Source organism: Zootoca vivipara, chromosome 2, assembly GCF_963506605.1.
Source record: "Zootoca vivipara chromosome 2, rZooViv1.1, whole genome shotgun sequence".
Classification (NCBI taxonomy): domain Eukaryota; kingdom Metazoa; phylum Chordata; class Lepidosauria; order Squamata; family Lacertidae; genus Zootoca; species Zootoca vivipara.
Window position 1 is genome coordinate 14,163,256 of NC_083277.1, and position 19,854 is coordinate 14,183,109.

General features: G+C 47.1%; 1 protein-coding gene across 1 annotated transcript; it reads left to right on the forward strand.

Moving 5' to 3' along the window:
• The first annotated feature begins 1,960 nt into the window (after positions 1-1,960).
• Positions 1,961-19,709, forward strand: LOC118080966 (sperm acrosome membrane-associated protein 4). The gene is made up of 3 exons (XM_035107037.2): positions 1,961-2,117; positions 14,939-15,052; positions 16,430-19,709. Exons 1-3 carry the CDS (start codon positions 2,063-2,065, stop codon positions 16,639-16,641), a joined length of 381 nt encoding a protein of 126 aa, XP_034962928.1. The 5' UTR covers positions 1,961-2,062; the 3' UTR covers positions 16,642-19,709.
• The last annotated feature ends 145 nt before the right edge of the window (positions 19,710-19,854 follow it).

The following is a 19,854-nucleotide window of genomic DNA, read 5'->3' on the forward strand; positions in this document are numbered from 1 at the left end:
CTAAGAGTTTTTTTAAAAAATTATGTTCAAGCCCACAGAACCATCAACAAGAGATTGTGGCACTTAACTTTGGAATTCTTCAAATTAGTGTACTCCTGTTACGTACTTCTCTCCTATGAAATCATTTAATGTGCCTTTCAGGAAAATAAAAACATCCTCTTGGGTCTTTTAAAATCCCATCTTTTAAAAACGAAATATGGAAAATCCAAATACTGGCTCCTCTTTTGGGGGGGAATTTCCAGCAGCAGAATACCACATTCCCTTGCCTTGATTTATTGATGGTTTTAATTCTTTCCCTCTCCAATAAATATGATTAATTAAAGTGTGAGATTAAGAGTCTCGCATTCTATTGACTGAGCTATCAGTTTAAAACAAACAACAGCACACGTGTAAAATAAATTCAAATCCAACACAGGCACCATCTGTGAATAAAACATATCCACTTAGAAGGCACCTGTCTGATACATAAAGGGAGGGATACGGTTTCCATTATGTAGTTTCTGTTTAGCAAAGAGGCAGTAGAACCCGACCCATTATGGTACAATTCTGTTAACCCTTTAGAGAACAAGCCAAACTCCTCCCCCCCCCCGGACCTCCCCAGCCCTGTGGGGCTTTACAAAGCATAGAATCATAGAATAGAATAATAGAATCATAGAGTTGGAAGAGACCACAAGGGCCATCCAGTCCAACCCCCTGCCAAGCAGGAAACACCATCAAAGCATTCTTGACATATGCCTGTCAAGCCTCTGCTTAAAGACCTCCAAAGGAGACTCCACCACACTCCTTGGTAGCAAATTCCACTGCCGAACAGCTCTTACTGTCAGGAAGTTCTTCCTAATGTTTAGGTGGAATCTTCTTTCTTGTAGTTTGAATCCATTGCTCCGTGTCCGCTTCTCTGGAGCAGCAGAAAACAACCTTTCTCCCTCCTCTATATGACATCTTTTTATATATTTGAACATGGCTATCATATCACCCCTTAACCTTCTCTTCTCCAGGCTAAACATACCCAGCTCCCTAAGCCGTTCCTCATAAGGCATCGTTTCCAGGCCTTTGACCATTTTGGTTGCCCTCTTCTGGACACATTCCAGCTTGTCTGTATCCTTCTTGGATACTGACAAGCAGCTACAGTCCTTCTGCGTGTGGACAGGCCAATTATGACAGCCATCCCTAAACAGGTTCAACACGCAGGGGCATCTTACCCACAGGCGCTAGGGGTGCGGGGCACCCTGGCGCCGGGCTCTCAGGGGCACCAGGCCGAGAGTCCGGGGCCCGAGAGTTGAGACCGGGGAAGAGCCCGCCCGTCGGCCGGAGCACCACAGCGGGCTCTTCTGCTGCGGGCGGCTCTGCACCATGAGTTTGGGGGCAACTGAGCCAGCGAGATGCTGAGGGGGCCGGTCGGGGCCGCCCTCCTGTGCATCTGGGACTGGGCAACCGGGGGGGGGCACCAGACAGATCTTTGCACCCCAGCGCCGCATATCCTTAAGAAAGCCCTGTCAACACGTGTCTTGCTTTACAGAGGAATCATAGAATCGTACAGCTGGAAGGAGCCCTGAGGATCATCTAGTCTAGGGTTGCCATATTTCAAAAAGCTCTTTTAGGAAGCCCCCCCCAATTGTTGAGCCCTTTTAAAAGAAAACCACCGGAATTGCCGAGCCATTTTTCGAATGACTTGACTAACGTCCGGCACAATCCGGCAGCCCTCTGTTTGAAGTGGTTTGGAGAGCCTAGTCGTTGTGCCATCAGGACTCTCTGTGTGTGTTTGTGTTTGTGTTTGCATGCACCCACCCAATGCCGTGAGTGGATCCCTCTCCCGCTTGCTCCAGATACCTTGCTCTCTGACTCACTCTGCCCTTGTGGTTATTCTCTGCCTCCGAGGATCATATGCCACTCAGAGGCAGGCTGTTTACTGCTGGGAGACCCACCCAGCCAACCTAGCCTCAAGTGGGTGGGGCATGCATATATATAGCACAGATGGAATAAACCCCTTCACTGACTCATAGCCACCGGGATTGCTCCTCTTGGAAAGTCTGCCATTCCCGACTCTTCTCAGCTCAGAAGCTACATGATGGCCAGGCTCCTTGTCCTGTGTGTTGCAGTTCTTGCCTGCATCGGTATTGGTAAGGCGCACGTCCAGCTTAAGTGTTTTATCCCTGTTCTTGTATATTTTCTAATGAATTTGTTTCTCATCTCTTTACCTCGCCGCCACCCACAAATTCCTTTACTTTGTGGCTTGCCAGAATCTTCTTAGCTAGTAACAATTTCTCATTCGACTGACCAAACTAGGAAATTTACCTGCAGGGAGAGCAAACTCTTTATTCTTGGTAGAAATATTCTCATAAGGGGGGGTTCAAAGGTATTGCCCTTTATATATTTGGGCAGGGGGTAACTGTCACTAAAGCTGTCATTCCCCTAGCTGCTGGATAAGAGAAGTAGAAAACTTCTGCTTTTGTGGCAAACTATGTGTTTCCCACTATATCTGAACTGGATAAAGAAATATGTTTTTTTTTAAAAAAATAATAATAATAATGGATGGATTGCACCAAAATGGGCAGCTGGGGAGGAAAAAGGTTGTTTTTTCCTGTGCCAAATAAAGGCTTGACCTTTTTTAAAAAACACAACAACAAACCCTCCAAACTGGACAGCTCTAAGGAAGACAGAGATCAAGGGCAACCCCCCACCCCCACCCCGCGCTAAATAAACTTCACACCGGATTATTTGTGAACATATGTACAATATTTTTGAATGCGATGTTGTGCAAATATTTTGTAAGTTGCTCTGAGAGCCCCTTGAGGCTATAAACTGGGATAAACGTATTCTCAATAAATACATTAAAATAGTTCTACATTGCAAACTAAAAAGGGAGGGTGGGGAATGGGCTTAGTGCCATCCCTTAGAAAATAAAGAGTCCCAGTCTCCTGGGTTTTGGCTGTTGTTGTTTAGTCGTGTCCGACTCTTCGTGACCCCATGGACCAGAGCACGCCAGGCACTCCTGTCTTCCACTGCCTCCCGCAGTTTGGTCAGACTCATGTTGCTGGCTTCGAGAACACTGTCCAACCATCTCGTCCTCTGTCGTCCCCTTCTCCTTGAGCTCTCCATCTTTCCCAACATCAGGGTCTTTTCCAGGGAGTCTTCTCTTCTCATGAGGTGTCCAAAGTGGGCTACTAAATGACAACTCTTGATCCTAGCACCTCTTTTCCCCAATCTTATCTTTGAGTTGTCAGGATGGTCTGCCTCCTCCTTATCTTTGAGTTCCCAGAGTTGTGCCCTGCAGATGTTTTGAACTACAGCTCCTACCAGCTCAGAGGGTTTACCTCTGTTAGTCTTCGGCAGGGGGGAAAAAAGTCTTGTTGCGGCATCTTAAAGACACAAATAGATTTGTGGCTCTAACTGTTGTGCATCTCTTGAACTAGGTTCTAATCTACAAAAGCTTAAGCCACAGAGTAAGCCAATGTTGTGATGTTGTTAGCTGCTGTCCCTAGGGTCACACTGGTGACAGAAGAATGGGAGAGCTGTATTTTGACGATAAACAAAAAAAACAAAGAAATCTGTTATCCTTAAAGTTGCCACAAGACTCTCTCGGGGCAAAACTTTCTCACTTGTCAAGACTGATTGATCTGAAAGTCAGCCAAGGTGGATTAAGAAGGAGATACACACATACAGATCTTTGGGAGGTATCCAAGTAAGCCTTGCTCAGAGTAGACCTTATTGAAATTAATGCACGTGACTCAGTTTTCTCCATTGGATGGGGTGGGGCTACTCTGAGTAAAACTTACTTGACTACCACCCATTCCCCCCAAAAATATATTCCAGTGGCCATTTGAAGAGGTGATTTGTTTTGCTTTTTTGCACACAGTATACCGTATTGGCTCAAATATAAGCCTCACCTTTGAAATTAGAGGGGTGGGGGTGGGGAGAGAAAGCAAAGAAAGAAAAAATACCTGAATATAAGCCGCTCCATTCCTCGCTGCTCTTGGTTGCATACTGGGGGGGGGGGGGGACGACGACAAGCCATGCTGTGTTGCCAGTGGCCTTTTCCCTTCCTCGCTCTCTCCCTTCCAGGCCTTGGGGGAGAGGATGGTGGACTACGTGTAGGGCGGGTGCCGCTTTCCCCATGCTTCTGGCTGCATACTGTAAGGTCACGAATATAAGCCGCGCCTTAACTTTTCAGGGTCGGAATTTGGGGGGGGGGAAGTGAGGCTTGTATTCAGGCCAATACGGTAGTTAAGCTGTGGAATTTGCTCCGGTAATAGGTAGTGGTAGCCCCTAACTTGGGTGGCCATAAAAAAGGACTAGACAAATTCATGGCTATCGATACCTACTAATCATGACCTTTGATCCAGCAGAGTTATTCTTGTGTTCTTATGCCCCTCTGGCCATTTGGGGATGGTCCCCCAAGACCACTTGCACAGGCAACCGATAACCTTACTGCCACGTGTTCCTATTGCGATTCAGAAGGAACCAAGGCATTACAATGTCCCCTCTCTAATTCACTTTAGCAAGCCCTGAGTGTTGTTGCTTTTTTGTAATGGCACCACCAATTGATCACCTCCCTATTGGGATCACCCGCAAACCTCCATATTTCCGCTGTGCCAAACACTGTATTTTTCTGTGTATAACACGCCCCCGTGTATAAGACGCACCCCCTATTTGGGGGGACTCGAAATTAAGAAAATGGGGGGGGGGAATTGCCCAGTTGTTGAGCTTTTGGGGGGGAGGATTGCCCAGAGTTGTTGAATCACCCGCACTACCATCGCTGACAATCTCCTGCTCACGGCAGCAACCAATCCCAGGTCCCCACTCATATATTCCGTGTATAAGAAGACCCCATTAGTCTAGCGTACTAAAACATTGTCTAATACATGGAAAACTACGGGTAATTTGCCTCCCTGGTGCTGCCTTGCCCCACCCTGCTATTTAAGAGTCACGGCTTTGAAACTCTCTTTGAAACTGTTGAGAAAGCACAGGAAAATAAGTCAAGGAGCTTAAGGAGAAAGGGGGCAGGTGGAGATCTTGAAAGCATCGGACTTAAGATGGAATGGGCGGGGGTCGTAATCAGGTAACAAGTTTCTTTTAAAAAAGAAAAGAAAAGAGGAATGCCACAGACAAGACAAAGGATATATTGTGGAATCTCTAGAGAGAGTGGTGATCTCTAGAAAACACCCATCAGGGATGGGCCAGGGATAGCTCCCGTGTTTAAAGACTAATGCATATCCAAACATGTAGCGTTTTTGTTCCTCTTCTTAAGACATCTATTTTTCCTTCCCCAACACCATCACTCACACACCGTGGTCAGCCAACTTGAGAAAAAAGAACATGAAGAGTCGAAACAAATCAGGGGGACTTTTCTTCTTCCCCAAGCACTTATTCTTCCTTTAACGATGGGTGATGGTGAGGGAAAGTCTTGGGCCCAGCCTTAAGATTACCAAATGTATTGCAGCGTTGCGTAGGCAAGGCTTCCTCCCTGGTAATCGTAAGCTGGTGTTCATCCAGGAAAGTTGATGTTCCAGTAAAAATGACTAGCCCTTAGGGTGCCACACAAAACTCAGTCGCTGGGAGTAACTTCACGCTTTTGGAACTGAGGGATATCGCACGCTTCTGCTTGCCCCGATTCTAGACAACGCAGGTCTGAGCGGTTTCCCACTCGAACCATTCCTTTCCCAGGGACAATTTGATTGCCACTTGCTCTGATTTGAGCACTAAATAGCGGTTCCCCCCCACCCAGGGGAAAGCAGCGGGATAATCCCAGGTTATTCACGGTTTCAGCCTGCACTGTTCCAGATTATGCTCTTGAGTTTTTAGAGGTGTTTTGAAATGCAGGGCTGAGAATGGGCTGTTTCCTTAACATTTCTTCAGTAAAAACAAGATAGTTTTTAAAAACAAACAAAAAAACAAAACAAAAAAACCCTCACCCTCAGCATTCACATTTCTGCTGAAATTCAGAAGTTGGCCTTGGTTTTTTTTCTATTGGCAGATGTGAATTCAAAATTCTTTGTGAGTAATAATAATAATAATAATGTATTATTTATACCCTGCCCATAATAATAATAATAATAATAATAATAATAATAATAATAATAATTTCCCCAGTCATTCTGGGCGGCTCCCAACAGAATATTAGAAACACGATAAAACATCAAACATTAAAAAACTTTAGGGAAGCTGCCTTCAGATGTCTTTTAAAAGTCAGGTAGTTGTTTATTTCCTTGACATCTGATGAGAGGGTGTTCCACAGGGTGGGCGCCACTACCAAGAAGGCCCTCTGCCTGGTTCAAAGTGCAAGTAGATAAATAGGTACCACTCCGGCGGGAAGGTAAACGTAAAGCGCATTTCTGTGCGCTGCTCTGGTTCGCCAGAAGTGGCTTAGTCATGCTGGCTACATGACCCGGAAGCTGTACACCGGCTCCCTCGGCCAGTAAAGCGAGATGAGCGGTGCAACCCCAGAGTCGTCCGCGACTGGACCTAATGGTCAGGGGTCCCTTTACCTTTACCTTTTATGTTGTATACTAACATGAGTTTGACCAATCTGCGGGAGGCAGTGGAAGACAGGAGTGCCTGGTGTGCTCTGGTCCATGGGGTCACGAAGAGTCGGACATGACTAAATGACTAAACAACAAAACAACAAATGTTGTATATCTTGCTTATCTCCCTCTCACTGACAATTAACTCATTCAATGAAGATTAACGTTGGCACTTCTTCACACAGTTAGACTTTGGGTTTTGCTCCCACAAGACATGGTGATGGACATAGACAGGATTAGGCAGATTCCTGGAAGATACAGCTATTAGTGCCTCCTAGACCCAATACCTCTGTTCTTCCTACACTGTCTGCATGCCTCTCAACATTAGTTGCTTGGAATTACAAGTGGGGAGAGCCTCATTTCTCTTTGGTTGACCACCGTGAGGTCAGGATACAGGACTAAGTGGGACTTTGGCCTAATCTTGTAGGGCTTTTCTTCCGTTCTTTTGCCACGCAAGGTGGTTCGTGTCAGGAAGCAAAAGAGCAAGATGCAAATTTCGCAATTGCGGATGAGGAAAAGAAGCAATGGGTTGCATAACCAGCTAAGTCAAGGGTGGGGAACTGGATCCAGACAGCAAGTCAGAACCTGAAGTCCCCTAATAGCTATGTTGGCCAGGCAGGACCACTTACCTGTCAATTCCCCAATATCACAATGAACTATTTTCCTTTGCAGACCAACTTGAGTTCACAGCCCATTGTCTTGGGTTGGTGAGTCACTTAGTCCCTAAAGCATTGAAATCCGTGGATTTTTGTTAGTCACCAGCTGACGCCCATTGGTTTCAATAAGTCTACTCCAAGTATGAATGATACAAACTGATGAATTGCTTCATTTATTTCATGAGTTATTGTGTTACTGTCTTAAGTACGTTTGTAGGGAGAAGGGGAGAGGGGCTTCTATCACATCACCATCACTGGGCAGACCTCCAACCACCACTGAGTGTACTAGAATCTGCTGTCGCATCTTGGGCTGGTTGCTGTTGAGTTCACGATTATCTCTGTCTGCCACACAGATGGGTGATCATGGGATCAACTCAGCACACATGTAGCTTAGAGATACACTGAGAGTCTGCGTCATTATTGACTTTCAGAGAGATTCAAAAAACATTCCTCCTTACCCAAAAGGATACTGATCCTGGCAACCCTGAGAAAATCGTTCTTAGAATGTTTTAAACTGTTTTTAGAATGTTTTTCTCCTTTTTATTATTTAAGCATTTTGCAACCGCCCCCCCCCCGGGGGGGGGGCTCTTCCTGGAGGAAGAGCAGGATATAAATGGAACAAGTCAATAAAAATAAATTTATTTGTGTGCCCTGCCCTTAGGAGTAACCACAGGTAGGCACGCCCTAAGTACCTAAATGGGAATAGATGTTTCTAGTAGGTTTCAACCAGGAGAAGAAAACCACCGTTTTGGAATTTATTACTGTAAAGACCGAGGTCGTGCTTTTCGACCGAAGTCATCATTGTGTTTGACAAGAGCTCAATGGGACTTATTGCAGGATAATAATATGTGAGATTGCAGCCCTCCGTGTATCTGCATGGATATTATTGTTTTCCTATGAGGCCCCTCTTCTGGTCCGCTTCACCTGTGGAGCTGAGAGAGAGGGTGATGAGAGAAAGAGCCTTTTCACTCACGACACCCTATTTTTGGAACAGTTATCCTCCGTTGGCTTGCTTGGCACGCTTCCTGAGCCTCCTGGCATTTTAACTACCAGATTAATACCCCCCCCCCTTTTCTCTTTTGGCCATGGCCTTCCAGATCTCCTGTTTTCAGATTTGTACTTTTAACCTAGGGCATGTTGTTTCGTTTCGTGTTGCTCTGTTGCTGGTTTCCTTGCCATTTTCTTAAACCAGCTGTTTTGAGGTGCAGGATCAGGACCAGGGCCGGCCCTATGGCAAGGCTGGGTGGCGCCGGGCCACCAGACAGCTGTGCTGCAAAATGGGGCGGGGGGGGGGGCGCCGGAGGGATCTTCGCACCACAGCGCCAGGGCGCCAGGTATGCTTAAGATGGCCCTGATCAGGACAGAACACAAGAAGAACCCATTCGGATCGGGCCAGTGGCCCATCTAGTCCAAAATCCCATTTCCACAGTGGCCAACCAGTTGCCTAGGGAAAGCCCACAAGCCACACAGGAGCGCAGGAATAATAGAATTGTAGGATTGGAAGTGACCCTGGGGGTCATCTTAGTCCCACCCCCTGCAATGCAGGAATACGTAGCTGTCCCATATGGGGATTGAACCTGCAACCTTGGTGTTACCAACACCATGCTCTAACCTCTTGAATTCCCAGGCAACTGGTATTCAGAGGGGTATTCAGAGGCAGCATACCACCTCAAATATCAGAGGCAGCACACAGCCATCCTGGCCCACGAACTTGTCTAATCCCCTTTTCAAGACTTTTAAAATGTTAGCCAGAAATATAATAAATGAAATAAATATGTAGCCCTACTGGCTTATGTTAGGGATTTAGTGTTCATTCGATCTAGGCTTTCCTCCAAAAAATATTGGGAACTGTAGTTTGCCCCCTCACAGAGCTACAGCTCTTTGCACCCTTGACAAGCTACAGTTCCTAAGATTATTTGGCGGAAGCTGTGTGGGTTTCAATGTACAGTGGAGATGTGGCCCTAGACCAACGGTCTACCTTGAAAGTTTACCCTCTGTGAGAAGATCGTTGTGGAAAGCTTGCACAATGTGCCTGAAATTCCCTTGCGTTGTGTGGCTGCTACAGAGGAATGTTATTGAGGGGTGAGAACAAGGCGTAACCCCGCAGCCTGGCCAAACTGTGTTGCCACGCCTTAGAATTCACCCCAGGCAGCTCTCTTTGCAGTGCTCAGGGATTTCCCGGCCAAACCACAACACTTCCTTGGCAAATCAAGGCTGAAAAGATTCCTGAAGGATGGAACATTTGAAGTCCACTGGTCTTGAGAGGCTGAATAATAATAATAATAATAAATAAATAAATAAATAAATAAATAAATAACATCCACTTTCCTCAGCCAGGGCCCTCCTCCAAAATGTCTTCTTCACATGGTCCACTTGAGTCATCACAATCCGGCCCCCGCCTCTTAGGGCAAGAATTCCAAAACTGCACTCATACAGAGAGAGTCGAACACCTTCAAGAATGGTTTCACAACTTGTGGGGGTTCCCCCCCCACCCCTACAATAAATTGCAATCCTCCTTCGCTTTGCAACCCAAACACGTCTCAACCAGTTTCCATGGGTCACAGTATTGTCCCGCCAGGAACTAGTTGTTGATCAAAGGCTGCCGCCCGCAGAGAAATCTGGAAATTTCTGCCTCGAGCTAAGCTGGAGTGTTGCGGTTATTTTCCCGTGGAGAACTCAGGCAGGGAAGCGCCCTGGGGGTTGTGATGATGACTCAGAAACACACGGGCACCCTTCTTTGCCAGCATCCCTACTGAGTGGAATTCTTTCAACTCGCTCGCTCGCATTTTATCGAAGAAAGCCATTGCTAAAATCTTCCCCCGTTACTCACTTGCCACACCCCGAAACATGCTGCCTGTTATGCAAACCCTTTTGGCCGTTTCTCCCTGTCTTGCGGAGAATGGAAATTAAAAAGCTGAAAAGCCGTTTTCATAAATCACAAGAACAACTGGGCCGCGACGACCGCACTACAAAAAGAGAAAAGGCGTTACGTGCAAGACTTAAACTCTGGTTATCAGGGAGGGGGAGGCGCCATAGCTGCCAAGTTTTCGCTTTTCTCGCGAGAAAGCCTATTCAGCATAAGGGAAAATCCCTGTAAAAAAGGGATAACTTGGCAGCTATGGGAGGCGCTAACGTATGGCCTTACAGATTTCATTAAAATTTTAAGAGAAGCCCCACTTGATCTGGCCTAAGAGGGGGCAACTAATCCATCATCTTCTCAGTGTGCCCAACCTGATGCCAATGGGAGAAATAAAAGTAGCACATGAAAAACTTAATTTTTATCTGTTTCTGTGGCTGGCTTCTATGCAGTAACACCAAAACATGAAGGCAGTCTTTAAATAAACATACTTAGTTGTTATAAGATTGAGGATTGGGGGGGGGGTCTTTTGGGTGTCCTCTGGGGGACCCCATCAGTCTAGCTGTCTCCTAAGCTTTAGTACTGGAATCTACTTTGTTGTATTAATGGCTCTAGCCCAGGGGTCCCCAGACTTACCCGGCTTTGGGCCGGAGGGCAGGGGAGTGCGCGCCCGTGTGCATGCGCACACACACTTACTGGCGCGGTGGCGCGCTTCCAGGTCGGAAAAAATCGCCAAGAATCGTTTGTGTGCATGCGTATGGACCTCCCCCGACCCGGAAGTGCACCGGAAATGACCTCTTCTACGCATGCGCACAAACGATTTTCGGCGCTTTTTTCCAATCTGGAACTGCGCCGCCGCACTGCGCGCCGCAAGAGCGGGCGGCGGCAGTGGGCGGCAAGGGGCGTTGCGGGCCGGATTGGGAGGCCAATTGGTTCGCATCTGGCCCGCGGACCGTAGTCTGGGGACCCCCTGCTGTAGCCAAATCTTTTAAGTGCCAGCAGCACTTCCTGAAACCATTATTTTTTCCTCCCTCCACCCTTCAGGGCAGGATGTAATTGTTATTTTCCTGCCTGAGGCTCTGTCCTCTGTGAGCTTGCCCTCACAATTCGAAGCAGTAAAAACACTGCAACACACACTTTTCTGTGCTCCAAATTGCCCTCTTGCTATTTAAAAACAAACCCAGGAACTGGTAGCGGATGCATGTGTTAGCATATAATGTGTCGTTTGGGATTGGCCCCAGAACTATACACCCTATGAACAGGGCCTCCAAATCTGATGGCGGTGCCAGGCTCAGTCATGAGGAAAAACACAGTGGGGAAGGACAGGGAGTTTTACAAACCACAGTGTGGCTTCACAGTCTGTGGGAACCACCCGGGTCAGGCAGGTGAATGCTCCCAGGTAGATTTCAGACGCTTTACTTCTCTCGTTTTCAAGGCAGAGCTTTCTGCCATCTTACCAAACAGTGTCTTGTCAGCTATGCAAAAGGATTCTGATCATCAGGGAGGGACAGCAGGCAAGCAAATATTATTTTTCCCCTCTGGCCTGACTCAGAAAATCCTGTCTCTCCCCACGAACATTGCCATCGCCGCCCTTTTCAAGGATGCGCGCAAACAGGGCATACTGCTCCAGTGTGCAGGAAACACACATTTTAGAGGCCCTGGGAAAGGTCTTGTTTTCCACGAAGGGCTGTGGTTTGGAGCAGAGCTGTTTTTTCCATACTGGGCATCCACCTCGTTCCTGTCTGCAATGTTTGCTTCTTGCAGCAAAGCTCACCGCGGGCTGTTTGCTAGTCCTGCCGACTGTTGTGTGTGTGTGTGTGCTTGAGATTATAGTGTCTTATTTGTGTGTGCCTTTGGCAGGGCATCACTTGCTTATTTAAAAGAGCTTATTTTAAACTTATTTTATTTTATTTCAAAGAGCTTATTTTGCTTATTTAAAAGAGCTGTGAGTGCCCATTATCCCACTCTGCAAAACACTGGTGACATGAGGGAATGGTGGGTTAAAGGGTGCAAAAAGCACGGGCAATTCTGACCCATGTCCCTGTATCTCTTGGGACCAAATCCTACTTGTGAGATTATATGTGAATCTTTTGTGATGGGTATGTGTGCCTTCTTAAAATGCCTACATTTGGTGGGGCATGCACCTTGGTTTCATTTTTTTCCTTATTTAAAAAGGTTTTATTAAAAAACTTTTTTCATAATGCAATGAGATAAAATAATGCAATAAAACAAGGGGGGGGAGAGAAGAAAACACAGAGTCCTCTCTCAAAGGTAGCTCTTAACCCTTTTCTCACACGGAAACTTGTGGACCGGACCCTACCGACTCCAAACCTGGGAACTTTCCTTCCTGCTCCCAGTCTCTCACCCTGGGAGGTCTTCCCCTCCCTGTATTTCCTGAAAAACAATACTATTTAGGTCTATTCAGTCAAGTAGGGTGGGTCCTTCAATTCTACAGTGTAAAGATTAGACAACATAGGCAAGACCGTGCAAGTACATTTCTATGCTATTATTATTATTTTATTATTGCATTTATTATTATTATTATTATTATTATTATTATTATTATCATCATCATTATTATAGTATTTATATTCTTTACTCCAAGGCACTCAAGGTGGCAATCATGGTTATCGTCCATTTCAGTCCCACAGCCCAAAACGTAAGAAGAGTCTGCATGGGCGTACCCAGCACGGGGCGGGGCGGGGGGCAGCTGCCCCCCTAGAAGAAAAAAAGGGGGGAAATGGTATAAACAGCTCGCGGTATGCGCTGACGTCAAAGCAGTTCACTTTCTCCGTTGGGTGCACGATCTTGCCACAGCGGGCAGGGCCATCTTAACTATACCAGGTGCCATGGTCTGGCGCCCTGCCAGGCAGGGCCAGGCACAGCGGGCAGCTGGAGAGCACGGCACAACAGGCAGGGAAGCTGCCAGCTGTGCTCCGCCTCGGCCTGCTCGGTTGAAGCGAAGTCGCAGCAGTGGCAGCAAAGCTGCCTCCGTCGAGGGAAAGTGCTGCCCTACAATGCTCCGCGGCACTTCATTTGCATGTATGCAAATGAGGTGCTGCGGAGCATTGTGGGGCAGCACTTTCTGTGTTGCGCTCTCTGTGAATTGAAGGAGTGTGGGCTGAAGTTAGCCCAGGTCCAGGTCCAGGTTTCCCTTGACGTAGGCAGCTTTGCTGCTGCTGCCTCGTTTTAGTCACCACTGCTGGTAAAGGAGCGGGCAAGGCAGAAGCACAAGCGTGGGTGGCTCCATGTGCTGCCTCGGTAATGGCTGGAAATGGGCTCCCTCCCCTCTGGGGTGTGTGGATGTTGACCACGCCTCCTGGGGGGATCGGGTGGCTGGGGTGTGTGGCTGGGGGTGGGGGCGTGGCTGGCGTGCCCCCCCCTAGTTTTAATCCTGGGAATGCCCACAAGAGTCTGATGGATCAGGCCTGTAGCCCATCTCATCCAGATTGCCACTACAGTGGTACCTTGGGTTACAAACACTTCGGGTTACAAACTCTGCTAACCCGGAAGTAGTACCTCGGGTTATGAACTTTACCCCAGAACGGAAATTGTGCAGCGGTGGCACGGCAGCAGCGGGAGGCCCCATTAGCTAAAGCAGTACCTCGGTTTAAGAACGGTTTTGGAAGTACAGAACAAATTATGTTCGTAACCCGAGGTACCTGTAAAGTTAACTATTTGTCTGGAAGCAACACTTTTCGCAACTTGTAATTAAGCCACAGTTCTAAAGACAGACAAGCCCAGATAGCTGGAACAATTGCTTTTAAAGGTCTTGCATTAGCCCGCCTCTTAGTGCGTCGTTTTCTAATCCCACCGGCAGCAATGATGGAATTAAAAGATAGACTTTTTCGTAGCTTGCTAAGTTTTCAAATGCCGCTACAGTGACAGTATTCAAAGGCTGCGTTCACCGCAGAGATCTGTTGCTCTTTTAAAGGGGGAGGGGGCTATGAATCTCTAGCAGAGATGTCTTTCTCCGTATCTGAAGCAGAGTTGCCCCCAGATTTCACTTCAAACGGAATCTGAGGCGGATCTGGAGAGCCCTTCTCGGGCAAAGCTTCCAAAGGAATTTCAAGGGGAGCAAAATGGATCTGGGCAAGATTAGTCACCATCTCTAAAGACAGCCCTATCCGTTGCCTGGCGTAGGCTGATGAGGACTGTGGTTCAAAATATCTGGAGGGCACCAGGTTGGCAGAGACAGTGTGGTGCTTGGCTCACAAATAGGCAGAGTGCTGTCACACTCCTTTTAACTGTTTTTACAACATTTTGGAAACATCTGAAGGCAGCCGTGTATAGGGAAGGGCCTTCTCGGTAGTGGCGCCCGCCCTGTGGAATGCCCTCCCATCAGATGTAAAAGAGATAAACAACTACCGGTCGGTACCTGACATTGGCTAGAAGCCACCCAGAGTAGCTGGGGCAACCCAGTCAGATGGGCAGGGTACAAACAACAAATCATTATTATTGTTATAACTGTTTTGTATGTGTTATCAGGTTGTCACAAAAGTCGGGTGCCACCCCCGATCTCTACCAGAGATGCCCAGGGTAGCTACTCCCAGCTTTTGAGGCCCCTAAGCATAATAAATATTAAAAGTAACAACACATGAAACCAAAATAAAGCAATAGAATCGAGATATTTCTTAAGGAAGAAATGCTTTTCCAGCTGGGAGAGTATGCCACAATTTGGTCTGATCCACCTAAAATAAGAAATTGCAGACCTTCTCGAAAGACAGAAAGTCAACAAATTTCTAAATCTGAGGTCCACCTTTCAGCTAGAGGCCCTGGCAAAAGGCCCCCCCTGCCCCCCCGTTAGCCCTGACCAGAGTCCTAAGACTTGTGCCCTAATGTCTGGTCAGTAGAATTCTCAATTATCTCTCTCACCTTTTGAAAATATATATTTCTCTGTGCTTCAGGATCTGCTCTGCAGTGCTTGAAATGTTCGTTCACGTTTCACGGAATGCCCTGCCATACCACCACCACCACCTGCCAAGCTGGAGAGGTTTGTGCTACCATCCGGGGATCATCAGGTAAAGATACTTCTTTAGTTTCTCAGATTATTCTCTCTCCCCCCCCCCTCAAACCCCACCCTTTCCCTACTTCTGTTGTCTGCCCTGCTGTTTCCCCCCCATAAGCTGTTCCTGGCATAATTTTGTTCCCTCCCTGAGAGAGCGTTTGGGCCAGTCCCCATGAAAAAAGTCACGTATGTGGAATAAATTACATTGCTATTTAGAGTCTACATGCATAAGCCTGGCAAAAAAAAAAAAAACCTCTCCCATTTTGTCAAAGCTGCTCAGCCATCTTAAATCTGGCTGACTCAGGTTCATTAAAAACACTGTTTATGTAAGGGAGATCCATCCGCTGAAGCCAGATAGACCAGCGTTTCTCAACCGCTGTTCCGCGGCACACTAGTGTGCCGCGAGACGCTGGCTGGTGTGCCGCGACGTGCGGCGACGAGAAGGGCGATTTGCATTGTCACGTGCCTGGCGGCCGCCAATACACACCGCTGACCCGCCGGAAAGCAATAGTTGGCAAGTGTTTCTTACAGTCATAATTATAATATAGGGCGGCACAGAGTTAAATTTTTTAACTTTTTAAATGGTGCTGTGCCTCGTGATTTTTTTCACGGAACAAGTGTGCCGTGGCCCAAAAAAGGTTGAGAAACACTGAGATAGACCCTAGTAACATGAGAAGGGGATGTGGTGCATAAGATTTCTCTGAAACGCAAGATCAAGCTTGATCCTGGTTTTTTGGGGGTGGTTTTTTTTTGCGGGGGAGGAGGGAGTCAGGCTTGTGTTTTATCGCTGGCATATTCTGCAACATGTTATTGCACAATAACAGTGCATTAGTGATGGAGATAGTCTGCTTTCGTTCGTGCTGTAGTGCAACAGAAGTGTGAGGGGGAAATAGCCAGGACATTTGTGCGATGTCAACAGGAAGTTACAGGATATGCACTGATTGGAAACGAAGCAGTGTGACCACCACAACACTTCCGTAGGCACAAACAGCAGCGAAAGAGGGATTTTGTGCGGCATCCCATGCGCGCGCACTCCGTACAGGCTGCTGCACATGCGCAGTCCGTATGGGCTGCCACTGGCGCACGGCGGCCCGTAACGGGCGGGCGGCGGGGCTCGGCTGAGTCGCGGGGGGCGCGCCGAGTGTCACCCCCTCCAGGGTCGCGCCCGGGGCGACCCCCCTCATCGCACCCCCCCTGCCAACATGCCAAAATGTTTGCCTTCCTCAACTAGGGCACCCTCCAGATGTTGTCGGGCCAAAGTTCACCATCCTCCCTAACCATTGGCCATGCTGGCCTTAGCTGTTGGAAGTAGAGAAGCTCCCAACATGTGCTGTTCGATAAAATGCACCTTATTCATTGCCTTTTGTTTGTTTGTTGTTCCTTGCTGCAGGTGGCCAGGGCCTTATCATGAGGAGGAACTGCGTTGCTGAGGAGAAATGCAACAGGAATGACACGGAGAGTTATGTGGGCCTAAAGTACACCACCACTTACTACTGCTGCCAGGGCGATTTCTGCAACTCGGCTGCCACCCTGCCCACCAGCCATCTCTCCCTGCCAATGGCTCTGGCTATGCTGGGCGTCTGGCTCATTCGCCTCCTCTAAGACCTCTCCTGAGGAGGAGGAAGCAGCAGCAATTTCCACAGGATAGCAAAAAAATAAATAAAAAGGCCCCTAAATCATAATAATCCAATCATACCAAACACTGTATCAAGTAGATTTAACCCCTTCCTTCCTTCCTTTTGTTTCTTTATACTTTTTTTAAAAGGCACTTGTTAATGAATCGTGGGTTGTGTTTCTCTCCTCCCTATCTCAAATAACAAGAACCACGTGCAAGTGGGTAAGGTTCCAGGCTGGAAGGGAGAGACTGGGGCCATGTTGGGAGAAGAAAACTTCCTTGCCTTGCCTGCCAACACTTTACCCATCCGCTTTGTTATTTTATTGCGAGAAGATGCAGAGGCGGCATTTTATTATATGTTTTTGCCGCACATCTGCGCCGGGTGCATGGCGAAATTCTCCTTACCATTTGACAGGAAGACACAAAGCCTAGTTGCGGGTCGTTTTTAACCACACATTTCACCTTGACAAGCGGTTAAAGTAAAATTCTTGTAACCGCATGGCAGTTCGCTTGTTCTCCTTGGGCACAAGTACAAAAGTTGCCTCTGCACTCGCATGTGTGTAAAAGAGTGAATATGGATGTTGATTTGTACAGCTCAGCTGTTGTGTACCGGTCGAACGTTGCGTGTGAATAAATATATCCACCTACAGCTCAACCCTGAATGAAGCGTGTAAATACCGCTAAGGATGATACAGAGAATGGTTGCGGACAACCTTTTTACCTCACATCTAACTCCTGAGGTGTGGTAAAATTCTGCTTACCGCCTGACAGAGCAATACAGAAAATGGTCGGAGATGATCAACGTGCCACACATTTCGCCACACCTGTGCCCATAGTAAAAATTATTCCTGTCCTTGGCGGGATGATACAGATGAAGAAGCTACCTCAGGGTGAGAGCGTTCACCCTGAGGTAGTTTGTCAGATCATCCGGGTGGCTTTAGACAATTGGATAACGTGTGGCATTGTGACAAAGCCATTGGCTGGTAAAGCAGTTGCCTCCATCCACTCCCTGTCTGAACTTTTTCCAGGTCCGGCAGTACCCATTTTAGGTGTGAAAGTGCCACAGAGTCCCTTGTGCTTTTTTTGCATGGGGTTTGTGAGCATGGGATCTACCTAGGCCATAGGCAGTGTACATATTTTGCCTGGGCCCCATAAAAACCCGAAACTGGACCCTCTTCCTCCCTTTCCATCTTCTTTGTATTTTCCCTTATTCTTTGTTTCTTTCTCTTGTTCCCTTCCCTTTTCACTCATTCGTGTCCAGTGCCTTTCTTTCTTTTTATAGATACGCTTTCTCCTCAGGCTTTCTTTTGGTCACCTGTTCTTGGGCCTTTTCAACCATTTACACCAGGCATCCCCAAACTTCAGCCCTCCAGATGTTTTGGACTACAATTCCCATCTTCCCCGACCACTGGTCCTGTTAGCTAGGGATCATGGGAGTTGTAGGCCAAAAATCTGGAGGGCCGCAGTTTGGGGATGCCTGATTTACACTCTGTTGCTCATTCTGCTTCTCTCTCTCTCTCTCCCTCGCTCTCTCTGTCTCTCTCATCCTTTTTTTGGATTGTTTATGGACTCTTTATGAGTTCTTTCATTTTATAGCCGCCTAGGGCGGCAAAAGGGGTGTTGTGCTCCCCTCACAACCGCCTGCGGTCTCTTTTTCACATGAATATGGCTAACCATAACCACTCCTTCCCTTCAAAGTGGCTGTGGGATCCATCACATATTTTTTGACTCTCCCCTGCCTTCTCCTGATGACAGCAGCGTGTCAATGAGGGAGACAGTTGGAGGGCGATCCCAGAGGACAGTTAAACCCCCTCCCCTCTCCCCCCCACATACAAAAAATGTGCTTTTACAACATGGGTAGTGTCCAAGTGCTTATATGCAGAAAGAGGGGGGGGGAGAAACCCTCACAAAACTTATCTGAGCTGCAAATACAGCGATGGGCTCACAGCTCCACATTTTGCCTGCCCTAGGGGTACACACACACACACACACACACACACACACACATTGAGCTTGTCCACACTTCTGCTGGTGCCACCACTTCCCCATGGGCAAACCCAGTCGTTGCGGCTGATTTGGTGCAAACGTCAGTTGGGTTTTCCTGGGGGAAGCCCAATAGGGGAAATGGAAAACTTCTCAGCCCTGACATTTGCCTCCAGCCTCATCATTTCATAGAATCGTAAGATTGTAGAGTTGGAAGGTACCCCCAAGTGCCATCTAGTCCAACCCCCTGCAATGCAGGAATCGCAGCTAAAGCATCCATTTCAAGAATCGGTTTCCTGTCTTTTCTGTTTCCCTTCACACCTTGCATGTGGACTTTCTGAAATCATCTGGAAATAGGACACTGGATTAAAATGGACCCTTTGGGCTGATCCAGTAATGTTATTCTCCTGCCTTTTAGTTCCTCAAAAACCACAATTTTTTTTTTTTGTCCACAAAACATACATTTCATGCCGGCCACATAATCAAAGATTTGGAGACAGGAGTTTGCAAATATCCAGACACTGCAGGGCATTGAATTAGGTAGGGAAATGGGTTTTGTAATTCATGTAGCAGGGGGAAATGTACTTTGGCTATGCTTTTTTTAAAAAAATAATAATCTAAACTTGTTTTCCATGTGCAAATCCAAACATGTTGATTGTTTGAAGAGGATTTTTTCCCTTCCAAAGTGTGTGTTAATTAAAGCACCTTAAATCACATATTTCTGTTTTCTCACTAGCAAAGAGCTCAAATTATTATTCATGGAAAAAATGCTTTTTTTTAGAAGAGAGGAATTTTATACTAGAGTTTTAATATTTGTTTATGAGGGCAGCGGGGAGAAGAGACATCCCCAATAGCAGGTGCAATCTCACCTTAAAGAGTTGAACACTCACTCGGGTTTCAACATTCAAATGTATTGAATTGTTCGTTTAAAAGTTGGGGGTTTGAACATGGAGGTTTCCACATGCAAAACCAAAAACGTGAGGAGGTTCCCCTCGCCGCCCTGCTTCCTCGACTTTCTTGTGGCTCCAAACAGCAACTTTTATTGTATCAAAATAAATATGATTCCTCCATATTTGATTCCTTTGTCCTTTTTCTCATTCCAACCATGGGCATAGCCAAGATTTTTGTGGGGGGGGCAGGCTTTTGTTAGGGGTGCAGAACCTCATATTTGTATTGATTTAGGGGGAGCAGCTGCAACATTGCCTTATTTTGCACCC